At 42.5% G+C, this 13439-nt stretch overlaps 1 protein-coding gene across 8 annotated transcripts in view; it reads left to right on the forward strand.

The window, feature by feature from the left end:
* Window positions 1-13439, forward strand: part of GON4L (gon-4 like) — a 104509-nt gene that overhangs the window by 33195 nt on the left and 57875 nt on the right. For 7 of the 8 annotated variants that reach the window (XM_032154250.2, XM_032154251.2, XM_058439183.1 and 4 more), the window contains 7 exons: window positions 4236-4426; window positions 5161-5235; window positions 6041-6091; window positions 10404-10454; window positions 10765-10860; window positions 12194-12313; window positions 12839-13009. In XM_032154250.2, coding sequence (XP_032010141.1) covers window positions 4236-4426; window positions 5161-5235; window positions 6041-6091; window positions 10404-10454; window positions 10765-10860; window positions 12194-12313; window positions 12839-13009 — 755 coding nt within the window. The remainder of the gene's footprint in view (window positions 1-4235; window positions 4427-5160; window positions 5236-6040; window positions 6092-10403; window positions 10455-10764; window positions 10861-12193; window positions 12314-12838; window positions 13010-13439) is intronic. The other variant, XM_058439184.1, reaches the window with a different exon arrangement.

Raw genomic sequence — 13439 nt, forward strand, 5'->3', positions numbered from 1 at the left:
TCTTTTATTTGAATGGAATCATGTGTGTACATTTTATAACTGCCTTTTTTTTTTTAAAGACAGGGTCTCACTCTGTCATTCAGACTGGAGTGTAGTGGTGCCATCACGGCTCACTGTGGCCTTGACCTCCTGGGTTAAAGTGATCTTTTTGTCTTAGCCCTAAGTAGCTGGGACTATAAGTGCGTGCCATCACAGCCAGCTAATTTTTTTTTCTTTTTTTTTGAGACAAGAGTCTCGCTTTGTTGCCCAGGCTGCTGGAATGCAATGGCTTGATCTCAGGTCACTGCAACTTCCGCCTCCCAGGTTCAAGTGATTCTCCCGCCTCAGCATCCCTAGTAGGTGGGATTACAGGCACTCGCCATCATGCCCAGCTAATTTTTGTATTTTTTGTAGAGACGGGGTTTCACCATGTTGGCCAGGCTAGTCTTGAACTCCTGACCTCAGGTGATCTGCCTGCGTTGGCTTTCCAAAGTGCTGGGATTACAGGCGTGAGCCACCGCACCCGGCCCAGCCAGCTAATTTTTAAAATTTTTTTGTAGAGATGGAGCCCCACTGTATTGCCCAGGCTGGTCTCAAACTGCTGTGCTCAATTGATCCTCTTGCCTCGGCCTCCCAAAGTGTTGGGATGACAGGTGTGAGCCACCGTGGCTGGCATTGTGACTGCGTTTATTCTCTCAATTTTTTTTTTTTTCTCGAGACAGAGTCGCTCTGTCACCCAGACTGGAGTACAGTAACGCTATCTCGGCTCACTGCAGTGTCCGCCTCCTGGGTTCCAGCAATTCTCCTGCCTCAGCCTCCTGGGTAGCTGGGATTACTGGCACGGCCACCATGCAGGGCTAGTTTTTTTATTTTTAGTAGAGACGGGCTTTCACCATGTTGGCCAGGCTGGTCTCGAACTCCTGACCTCAGGTCATCTGCCCACCTCGGCCTCCCAACGTGCTAGGATTACAGGCGTGAGCCACCGTGCCTGGCCTCAACATTGTTTTATGAAATTCATCCATATTCTTGGATGTAGTTGTAGATTGTTCATTTTTATTGCTGTATATCATTCTGTTGTTTGAATATTTTATGTATGTTTTCTTTTCTTTAATTTTTTTTTTTAGAGATAGGTACTGCTCTGTCACCCAGGCTGGAAGTTCAGTGCCACAATCATAGCTCACTGCACCTTGAACTCCTAGGTTCAAGTGATCTTCCCACTTCAGCCTCCCCAGTAACTGGGACTCTAGGTGCATGCCACAATGCCTGGCTAATTTTCATTTTTATTTTATTATTATTATTTTTTTAGAGACGGTTTTCACTATGTTGCCCAAGCTGGTTTTTTATTTCTGGGCTCGAGCAGTCCCTCCTTGATCTCTCAAAGTGCTGGAATTACAGGCATGAGCCTCCTCACCTAGTCTGCTTTATGTTTTCTTTATCCATTCAACTCTTTGTTTTGTTTTTTTCTTTTTGCTTCCTTGTGCCCATTGTTACCCATTCAATTCTTCTTCTTCTTCTTCTTTTTGAGACAGAGTCTTTTTTTTTTGAGCCAGAGTCTCACTCTGTCGCCCAGACTAGAGTGCAATGGTGTGATCTCGGCTCACTGCAACCTCCACCTCCCGGGTTCAGGTGATTCTCCTGCCTCAGCCTTCTGAGTAGCTGGGATTACAGGTGCGCTCCACCACTCCCCCGCTAATTTTTGTATTTTTAGTAGAGATGGGTTTCATCATGTTGGTCTGGCTGGTCTCGGAAGTCCTGACCTCATGATCCGCCTGCCTCAGCCTCCCAAAGTGCTGGGATTACGGGCATGAGCCACCGTGCCTAGCCTTTTTTTTTTTTTTTTTTGATGTGGAGTTTTGCTCTTGTCGCCCAGGCTGGAGTGCAATGGTGCAATCTCGGCTCATTGCAACTGCTCCCTCCTGGGTTCAAGCGATTCTGCTGCCTCAGCTTCCCAAGTAGCTGAGACTACAGGCACGTGCCACCACGGCTGGCTAATTTTTGTATTTTTTTTTTTTTTTAGTAGAGACAGGGTTTCACCATGTTGGTCAGGCTAGCTGGTCTTGAACTCCTGACCTCAAATGATCTGCCTGCCTTGGCCTCCTGAAGTACTGGGTCACAGGTGCAAACCACTGCACCTGGCCCCATTCAATTCTTTTTTTTTTTTTTTTTTTTTTTGAGACGGAGTCTCGCTCTGTCACCCAGGCTGGAGTGCAGTGGCGCAATCTCAGCTCACTGCAAGCTCTGCCTCCCGGGTTCACGCCATTCTCCTGCCTCAGCCTCTCCGAGTAGCTGGGACTACAGGCGCCCGCCACCACGCCCGGCTAATTTTTTTGTATTTTTAGTAGAGACGGGGTTTCACTGTGGTCTCGATCTCCTGACCTCGTGATCCGCCCGCCTCGGCCTCCCAAAGTGCTGGGATTACAAGCGTGAGCCACCGCGCCCAGCCCCCATTCAATTCTTGATGAGCATTTGGATACTTTTCAGTTGTGGGCTGCTCTGAGTGGTGCTGCTGTGAACATTCTATAGATTTTTTGCTGAACATGTGTACTTCTTTTTTGTTGGGTGGAAATGCTAGCTCATAAGATTAGGCATCCTTAAAATTCTTTTGAAATACTAAATTTTTTATTGTGAAACATAACACAGACACATGACTAAAGACTTCTTTATTTGATTTAGCAAATGGTTTTTGTGTGGGGTGTGTGTGTGTGTGTGTGTGTGTGTGTGTGTGTGTGTGTGTGTGAATCTTGCTTCGTCGCCCAGGCTTGAGTGCAGTTGTGTGATCTCGGCTCACTGCAACCTCCGTCTCCTGGGTTCAAGTGATTCTCCTGTCTCAGCCTCCTGAGTAATTGGGATTACAGGGACACACCACCATGCCCGGCTAATTTTGTATTTTCAGTAGAGAGGAGGTTTCACCATGTTGGCCAGGCTGGTCTTGAACTCCTAACCTCAGGTGATCCACCTGCCTTGGGCTCCCAAGGGGCTGGGATTATAGGTGTGAGCCACTGCATCCAGCCTCACTTTGGCAAATGGTTTTAAAATGGACGTGTAATTTTTCTTATTGCATATTCTAGACCTTCATTACTGTGTAGGTTATAAGTAGTAGTGATAGTCAACATCTGTGTCTTATTTCTGAACAAAACAGGAAAATGTTCAGTATTCTTTCATTATCTATGAGGATAGTTATAGGCTTTTCATAGAAATATTTTTTAGGTTAAGGAAATAATTTTCGTAAGTTTTCTGAGTTTTTTCATATATTGAATTTCATCAAATGCTTTTTCCTATCTCTATTAAGATCATGTTTTTTTCTTTCATTTTGTTAATGTAGTAAGTTTCATTAGGTTTATTGAGATATAAAATAAAATGTATCTGATGAGTTTTGAAAAATACGTACAGTTGGGCCAGGCGCAGTGACTCACGTCTGTAATCCCAGCGCTTTGGGAGGCTGAGGCAAGTGAATCACCTGAGGTCGGGAGTTCGAGACCAGCGTGAGCAACATGGAGAAACCCGGTCTCTACTAAAACTACAAAATTAGCCGGGTGTGGTGGCACGTGCCTGTAATCCCACCACTTTGGGAGGTTGAAGCAGGCGGATCATCTGAGGTCAGGAGTTCAATACCAGCCTGACCAACATGGAGAAACCCTATCTCTACTAAAATTACAAAGTTAGCCAGACATGGTGGCACATGCCTGTAATTCCAGCTACTCAGGAGGCTGAGGCAGGAGAATTACTTGAACCCAGAAGGCGGAGGTTGCGGTGAGCCGAGACTGCACCATTGCACTCCAGCCTGGGCAACAAAGAGCGAAAACTCCATCTCAAAAAAACAAAAGAAAGAAAAATATATACAGTTGTGTTAACTGCTACCACAACCAATGTGGAACATTTCTGTCACTCCAAAAGTTGCCTAATTCCCCTTTGCTATCCCCCTTCCTCAAACACTGGCAACCACTGATTTCTATTTCCATAGTTTTGCATCTTCTATGCAAATGTTCTATACTGGTTATACTGTCATATAATGTGTCCTTTTACATCTGGTTCCTTTCACTTGGCATAATGCTTTTGAGATTTATCTGCTTTACTGTTGGCTTTCTGGGCTAACAATGTTCTATACTGGGTATACCGTCGTATATGTCCTTTTACATCTGGTTTCTTTCACTTAACATAATGCTTTTGAGATTTATCCACTTTACTGTTGGGTTTCTGGGCTAAGTTCCTGGAGCAGCTATTTTGGAATTCTGGTGATGCTCTTGGTTTATTTGCAGAAGAACAAGACAATGAAGAAAGTGAGAAAAGGAGAAAAAAGAAAAAGGGTACCAAGAGGAAACGAGATGGAAGGGGTCAAGAAGGGACCTTGGCATATGACCTGAAACTGGACGACATGCTTGACCGTACCTTGGAGGATGGTGCCAAGCAGCACAATCTAACAGCGGTCAATGTCCGAAACATCCTTCATGTGAGTAAGACTGGGGCAGCTATGTAAATGGAAGGGAACTTTTTCATGGAAAGCATATAAAAATGTTCAGCAAATTCTTGACTCTTGATATGTGAATTACCGATTTCGTGGGTTACCTGTGACAGAACATTTTACGTTTTTACATATTTAAGATAGCTTTCTCCTTGCACTCAGTACAAGTTTGAAATGTGAACACATGTTAAGGAAGAATTTAATTGGAAAGATAAACTGTTCCTGTTTCCTTCCACTGATTTTCATATTTACTGTATTGTTTAGCAGATTCAGTGTTGATAATGTTCATAGTGGGTTTACTCTTGTGGGTCGATATGTCTAAAAAGATGCCTCGTTAATAGTTCATTGCACTTTGTACATATGTAAATACTTTTCTTGATATGTAGCAACACAGCTATTTGCAGAGCCTTTGCTCTTTGTTACTCTTTCTCTTAAGCATATAGTTACTTACCTCAGGATCTCCTTTTATGTGAACCATTCCTGTTCCTAGTAGCAACTAATGAGATTGGTTCATTTGCTGCTACATTGTTTGAAACTGTGTGGTTCTGGCCAAAACTTCTGCCTTCTTTGCTTTCAATTGCCTTGCTTTACCCCAGTCCGATGCTATTCAAGTATGTGGTTCTCATTTGTCCTGTACATAGGTCTAACAGTTACATGGAGAGATGAGTATTGTCTAGGTGACAAACCCTTGTTGCATAAAGTGAAATTTCATCTTTCTCCAGGAAGTAATCACAAATGAACACGTGGTAGCTATGATGAAAGCAGCCATAAGTGAGACGGAAGATATGCCAATGTTTGTGAGTAGTTGATTATCACTCTTTTAATGTCTTGGAACAGAGTTATCTGTAAACTGGCTAAGGGTAGGAGGTCACTTAGGAGTTTGTAAACAGTTTGGCAGCTGGGGTTAAAGTTAGCATCTCAAAACATAAGAATTACGTGGTAATTTTTACTTATTTTGTTATTTTATTATTATTATTATTTTATTTTATTTTTGAGACGGAGTCTCACTCTGTCGCCCAGGCTGGAGTGCAGTGGCGCGATCTTGGCTCACTGCAAGCTCCGCCTCCCGGGTTCAGGCCATTGTCCTGCCTCAGCCTCCTGAGTAGCTGGGACTACAGGCGCCTGCAACCACGCCCGGCTAATTTTTTGTATTTTTAATAGAGACGGGGTTTCACCACGTTAGCCAGGACGGTCTCCATCTCCTGACCTCGTGATCTGCCCGCCTCAGCCTCCCAAAGTGCTGGGATTACAGGTGTGAGCCACCGCGCCTGGCCTTGTTATTTTATTATTATTTTTTTTTTTAGAGACAGGGTCTTGCTCTGTCACCAAGGCTTGACTCAAACTCCTAAGCTGGACTGAGCGATCCTCCCAGTTCAGCCTCTTGAGTAGCTGGGACTACAGGAGCATGCGACTATGCCCAGCTAATTTAAAACAATTTTTTTGTAGGGGAGTGTCTCACTATGTTGCTCAGGCTGGTCTCAAACTCCTGGCCTCAAGCCATCCTCTCACCTTGGCCCCTAAAATGCTAGGATTACAGGCACGAGCCACCTCACTGTGCTGTGATTTTTATTGAGTATTTCCTTTCTGTTTTTTTCTCCTTAGGAGCCTAAAATGACACGCTCTAAACTGAAGGAAGTAGTGGAAAAAGGAGTGGTAAGTATTCTGTTTTTTTGTTGGTTGGTTTTTTTTAGCTTGGTAAATAGGATCTAATTCACCCACAGGGAAAAATATAGGAAAGATTGTGGTCTGAATTTGCCTCTTTAAAGAAATATTTGTAAAAGACAGTAGAATTGTTTCTACATGATCATAAGCTATAATGATCATAGTTTATTTTAGTAGATACGAAGCATTGCTTTTTGGAATTGCTAGATAGATAACCATTTGGAATGGTTGAAATCAATGGGTGAGACCAGTTTTTCTCTTTATGTTACAACACATGTTGCAAAGTGTGTAGTATTTTTCATAGTGTGTTCCAGGGGCCAGTTGCATAAAAATCACTTTGGTGTGGGATCCCTCAGGCATGCTTATTAAAAATGCATACTTTTGGCTGGGTGTAGTGGCTCATGCCTGTAATCCCAGCACTTTGGGAGGCCGAGGCAGGTGGATCACTTGAAGTCAGGAGTTCGAGACCAGCCTGGCCAACATAGTGAAACTCTGTCTCTACTAAAAATACAAAAATTAGCTGGGCATGGTGGTGTGCGCCAGTAATCCCAGCTGCTTGGGAGGCTGAGGCACAAGAATCACTTGAACCCGGGAGGCAGAGGTTGCAGTGAGTGGAGATTGCACCACTGCACTACAGCCTGGGCAATGGAGTGAGACTGTCTCAACAAAACAAAAACAAAAAAAATTTCCATACTTTTGGGCCCACCCTAGACCTGAGAATCAGGACCCATGGGCAGGGCCTTGGAATATGCATTGGCAAAAACACAACAGTTAATTCTTTTGAATACTAAAGTGTTGAGAACCACTTGAAGACATCTGAAGTATTCTGGTACAGCAAGCTCTTTGGTGCTTGGAGCTATGCTATATCCTTCTTAATAAGCACTTGACTAGTTTGTGCTTACAAGGCAGGTAATAGTCATGAGGGAGTTCATTATATTTCTGATAGTAAGGAAGATTTGTCTTACAGACTGAAAATATGTATCATAGGTTTTATCTGTCCTGGTTTTATTCCTTGGAGACTGATAGAAGAAACAGGTCTAGGCTGGGCGTAGTGGCTCATGCCTGTAATCCCAGCACTTTGGGATGTGGAGGTAGGAAGATTGCTTGAAGCCAGGAGTTCAAGACCAGCCTGGGCAACATAATGAGACCTTGTCTAGAAAAAAAAGCAAGAGAAGAAATTGGTGTATTCTTCCACATTACTTTTCCTACAGTTGAAGAAAACTAGTGTGTCATTTCATAACATTCTTTTCTTGGCTATACATTCCCCAATTTCTCCCTCCTTTTTTTTGAGATGGAGTCTTGCTTCATCGTCCAGGCTGGAGTGCAGTGGCATGATTCTGGCTCACTGCAACCTCCACCGCCCAAGTTCAAGTGATTCTCCTGCCTCAGCCTCCTGAGTAGCTGGGATTACAGGTGCGTGCCACCATGCCTGGCTAATTTTTTTGTATTTTTTTTTATTTTTAGTAGAGATGGGGTTACACCATGTTTGGCCAGCCTGGTTTCAAACTCCTGACCTCAAGTTATCTGCCCGCCTTGGCCTCCCAAAGTACTGGGATTACAGGCATGAGCCACTGTGCCTGGCCTTTTTGTTTTGAGATGGAGTCTCACTCTGTCACCTAGGCTGGAGTGCAGTGGTGCGATCTCAGCTCACTGCCACCTCTGGCTCCCAGGTTCAGGCGACTCTCATGCCTCAGCCTGCTGAGTAGCTGGGCCTAGAGGCATGCACCACCACACCCATCTAATTTTTGTAGTTTTAGTAGAGATGGGGTTTCACCATTTTGGCCAGGCTGGTTTCGAATTGACCCATGTGATTGCCCACCTTGGCCTCCCAACGTGCTAGGATTACAGGCGTGAGCCACTGTGCCTGTCCCATATCCCTTTAAAAGTATGCCAAAAGAAGATTCTACTGAACCAGATGTGGTTTGACTAGTAGTTAGATTATCTCCACAGTGTTCCAGATTACATATTTCTCCTAAAGTAGCCTAAGGTCAAATTGACCCTTTTTTTTGGCAGTCACATCACTTTTTTTGGTCTGGTTGACTAACCCTTGTTGCATAAATTGAAATTTCATCTTTCTCTAGGATGTGTTCACAAATGAATAGGTGGTAGCTATGATGAAAGCAGCCATCAATGAGGAAGTTCTATGAAGTCTACTTGACATATAGAATATAATTAACATGGCTGGGCGCAGTGGCTCATGCCTGTAATCCCAGCACTTTGGGAGGCCGAGGCAGGTGGATCACCTGAGGTCAGGAGTTTGAGACCAGCCTGGCCAACATGGCGAAACCCCGTCTCTACTAAAAATACAACAATTAGCCAGGCGTGTGGTGGGCGCCTGTAATCCCAGCTACAGAGACGAGAGGATCGCTTGAACTCAGGAGGGGGAGGTTGCAGTGAGCGGAGATCATGCCACTGCACTTCAGCCTAGGTGATAGAGCAAGACTCTGTCTTTAAAAAAAAAAAAAAAAGAATATAATTAACATTAATTCTTTATTTGATTTGGGGAAAAAAATCCAAGGAGATAATTAGGCTCTGGATTATGTTTACTGGCCATGAATATAGATGTGGAGAAGTTGGGCCATCCAAGACTGTGTAGTTTACGTAGGAGAGCAAGTATTAAAATGTAGATCTCTTGCTTCTTAATTCTTTCTTTCTTTTTTTTTTTTTAAGAGACTTGCTCTGTTGCTCAGGCTAGAGTACAGTGGCCTAATCATAGCTCACTGCAGCCTTGAACTCCTGTGCTGAAGGGATCTTCCTGCCTCAGCCTCGCAGACAGCTAGGCCTACAGGCATGTGCCACCATGCCCAGCTAATTGGTTTTTTTGAAACATTCTTTTGTAGAAATAGGGTCTTGCTGTGTTGCCCAGGCTGAACTCAAACGCCTGGCCTCAAGTGATCCTTTTGCCTTGATCTCCCTACATGCGGGGATTACAGGCATGAGCCACTATACTTGGCCTTCTTAATTCTTACTAGACTGACTCCAGGACACTTCTGAATGCTGGCTTGCCTTTCTAATGGATTTGGCAGTAGGTAGGAAAGGGAAATGGGCCTGAATCACATCATTCCCTTTACCCTATATTGGTCCCACCTACACAGCACTAGATAAATGGTCAGAACATAGGGCTGATTTGATTTGAGAGGCTAAGACTCCTTTTAGAGACAGAACCTAATGGCCAGTTGGCTTTTGTTCATAAGGTGATTTTGGTTGGGTTACACTTAAATGGTCAAGAAATTATACATCCTCAATGGCATTTTATCAGCAGTATATAAGAACTTTAAAAAAGTTCTTTAGGCTAGATGTAGTGGCTCACACCTATAATCCAGTGCTTTGAGAAGCTGAGGTGGGAGGATTGTTTGAGCCCAGAATTTTGAGACCAGCCTGGGAAACCTAATGAGACTCCATCTCTACAAAAAATTTAAGAAATTAGTGAGGCCTGGTGAGGAGGCATGCCTGTAGTCCTAGCTAATCAGTAGACTGAGGCAGGAGGATCACTTGAGTTCAGGAATTTGAGGCTGCAGTGAGCTCTGATTGTGCTACTGCTCCAGCCTGGGCAACAGGGCAAGATCCTGTCTCAAAACAAAAACAAGAAAAACTTTCCCCCTAGCTCTTATAAAAGTTTTCAGACATTCAAAAAGTTGAAAGATTGTTACAATGAATCTAAATTCCAAGAGTAATATTTTGCCATATTTGCTTTATATCTTTCTGTGTTGTTTTTTCCTGTACTATTGGAAAAATAAGTGTGGACAACATGAAACTTTGCCCTAAATCCCCTGGTAAAAGCTTTTTTTTTTTAATAAAAAAAAAGCCCATAGGCAGAGCAGGGCCACCCCATAGACAGAATAGTCCATAAAAGCTTTTCATGGCTGGCTTTTTGGAGTTGTACTTACGGTGGATTCATGTAACTGATTGCAAAAATATATTGCTGTTAAAAGACTACTGTAACCAAAATATCTTAGGTTTGTGTAGTATAATAATTTATAAATAGTTTTCACATCTGTTGTTCCATGTAAACCACAGCTGTCATATGAACAAGGTAGACATTGTTTTCTTCATTTATAGAAAGAAGTGAGGCTTACCAGGTGTAAGGCAGAAATGCTAATAACAGTAATAGATTCTTTCCTGGTTTCCTTCTTTCTAACTCTGACAAATAATTGAGAGTATACCCTCAGGGATAATCAACACCTCTAGATCATTGCAGTTACTTGTTAAGTATATGGCTGTTAGTGATGGTACAGCGGAAGTAAACATGAAAAACAATTATTTCAGTTAAGATAACTTAATTATTTATATTCTTTGTTGGTAGGTAATTCCAACATGGAATATTTCACCAATTAAGAAGGCCAATGAAATGAAGGTAAACTTGGAAGAAATAATTGTTATTCTTTTCCAGAAAGACTTCATCGGTTTTGAAACTTAAGTACTTCCTCTTTAACTTTTCTTGATCAATCTTTGTTTTAATTCCAGCTTTGTTTTTTTCCATTCTATTACTCTTAGGTTTGCATCTCATGGAATTCACTTTAACCTCTGCCTCGTGTTATTTGCTTTAGCTGTACATTATGCTCTTAGGATTTTTTTTTTTCTGCCCTGCTTCTTCCCCTTATTTTCCAAATACGTATGATTTGTGTTTCCCATTACTTCATTTCTTTCTAATTGTACTAATGTAGCCTCCTCAGTTTGTGGATATCCACCTTGAAGAAGATGATTCCTCAGATGAAGAATACCAGCCGGATGATGAAGAAGAAGATGAAACTGCTGAAGAGGTCAGTGAATGTTAGTTGGTAATATTTGTCTTAATAGAGCAGGGTATACTTTGCTTCCTTAGTAATGTCACTTGTAGAGACGATTGAGACATGGTTCTTTTTTCAGCTCATTTCTGTGCTTTAAGCTGTTTTTCTGCCCTTTATACTCCCTTAATTTTAAAATTTGCTATATTATGAAATATAGCATAGAAACGTGCATAGAATAAAAATGTATAGCTTTGGTTATTATAATGCAAATCCTCATGAAACTCATAGCAAAGTCAAGAAATATAACATTACTAGGACACCCCCTGTATACCCTCCCCAGTCACAATCACCTCCCTCCCCCTAAAAATCACCACCACCCTGCCTTTTAGTAATTATTTCTTTGCTTTTCTTTATAGTTGTATCACCTCAATATGTATCTGTACACACTATAGTTCAATTGTTACTGTTTTGAACTTTATATAAAGGGACCCATGTTTATATGTTTTGTTCCTAGCTTTTTAAAGTTCAACATTATGCTTTTGAGATTCATTTATGCTATTGGTTTTAGCTATACTTTGTTCACTTTCATTGCTGTGTTAATGTGTTCTTTGAATTGTTCTGTAAAAGGATTTTAGACCAAGGCCTTACACTTTGTAATGCAGATTAGGATAGTGGTCTGATCCCTGTCCCCACCTTTAGGATTTTTTTTTTGAGTCTCCTCTGTTGCCCATGGAGTGCAGTGTGTGATGTTGGCTCACTGCCATCTCCACCTCCTGGGTTCAAGTGATTCTCCTGCCTCAGCCTCCTGAGTAGCTGGGATTACAGGCGTGCGCTACCATGCCTGGCTAATTTTTGTATTTTTAGTAGAGACGGGGTTTCACCATGTTGGCCAGGCTGGTCTCGAGCTTCTGACCTCAAGTGATCCACCCGCCTTGGCCTTCCAAAGTGCTGGGATTACAGGCATAAGACACTGCACCTGGCCTTTAAGTTTCTATTTAAATTTTATTTTCTGTTACTGTAACTAGTTGAGTGATGGATTTTATTTTATTTATTTATTTATTAATTTTTTTGAGACAGAGCCTCGCTCTGCCACCCAGGCTGGAGTGCAGTGGCGTGATCTCGGGTCATTGCAACCTCCATCTCCTGGATTCAAGTGATACTCCTGCCTCAGCCTCCCGAGTAGCTGGGATTACAGGTGCACGCCACCACGCCCAGCTTATTTTTGTATTTTTAGTAGAGACGGGTGTTCACCATGTTGGCCAGGCTGAGTGATTGATATTTTATGATTCCTTCTCTTGAGATACTTCAGACTTTGTGGAATGAGGTAGGGGCATAAATATTAAGGTGAACTGGATTTATTTTGTAGAGCTTATTGGAAAGTGATGTTGAAAGCACTGCTTCATCTCCACGTGGGGCAAAGAAATCCAGATTGAGGCAGTCTTCTGAGATGACTGAAACAGATGAGGAGAGTGGCATATTATCAGAGGTAAATCGGCATCATGCAAAAGAGATGTTAGACATAACTGTCTAAGTAGATTTTTTAACTGTATAAGTAGATTATTTATCCATGGTGATTCTGGGCTGTCACCCTTTTTCAAAGTTTCTTAAGTTAGTAAACAGTTCAGAGAAGGCTGTAACTCAGTGATAGCCAAAGAACTTTCCTGAGTTCTCATTAAGGGGCCAAAAATGTGCAACTAGCAGAGTTTCTTTTCTCCTACCCTTCTCTTCTTTCATATCTGTGCTTTTTAATATTGTCCTAAAGCCATTGTTATTAATTTCCCACATTTTGGTAAACTAAGTAGCATTCTGTTGACTTCTCTAGAAACAGGATGAAAACTAATTAGATCAATATACTTGGTGTCTTTGTTTTTATGTACCTCTAACTAGAGAAGAGAAAGGACAATGGTGTATGGAAAGTCTGCCTCTTTTTCCCTCTCTTTTTTTCCTTTCCTTGCTTTCTCTTTCTTTCTTCCCTCCTTCCTTTTTTGATGCAGTCACCTCTTTTAATCAGGCTGAGAAAGTCACCACACCAGCCATCAGGCACATCAGTGCTGAGGTAGTGCCCATGGGGCCCCCGCCCCCTCCAAAGCCGAAACAGACCAGAGATAGTACTTTCATGGAGAAGTTACATGCAGTAGATGAGGAGCTGGCTTCCAGTCCAGTCTGCATGGATTCTTTCCAGGTAAATATTAAAACTGTACTTCACTGAGAAAGTCAAGTGGAGTAATGTAGTTGTTGCTCAGGCTGGGAAGGGAGAGGAAAAGATAACTACAATTTTATATATAAATAAGAGTCTTTGATACTTTATATTTGGCTAGTGCTATTTTCTGCTCAAAGTGACAATGGCAGTTTGGATTTTTGTTTTTTTTTTTTGAGACAGGGTGTCACCCTGTCACCCAGGCTTGAGTGCAGTGGTGTGATCTTGGCCCACTGCAACCTCCACCTCCCAGACTCAAGTGATCTTCCCACCTCAGCCTCCCAAGTAGGTGGGACAGGTATATGCCACCACACCCAGCTAATTTTTTAGTTTTTTGTAGAGATGAGGTCTCCCTATATTTTTGCTCAGGCTGGTATCGAACTCCTGGGCTCAAGTGATCCTCCCACCTTAGCCT

Source organism: Hylobates moloch, unplaced genomic scaffold (assembly GCF_009828535.3).
Source record: "Hylobates moloch isolate HMO894 unplaced genomic scaffold, HMol_V3 SCAFFOLD_5, whole genome shotgun sequence".
Classification (NCBI taxonomy): Eukaryota; Metazoa; Chordata; class Mammalia; order Primates; family Hylobatidae; genus Hylobates; species Hylobates moloch.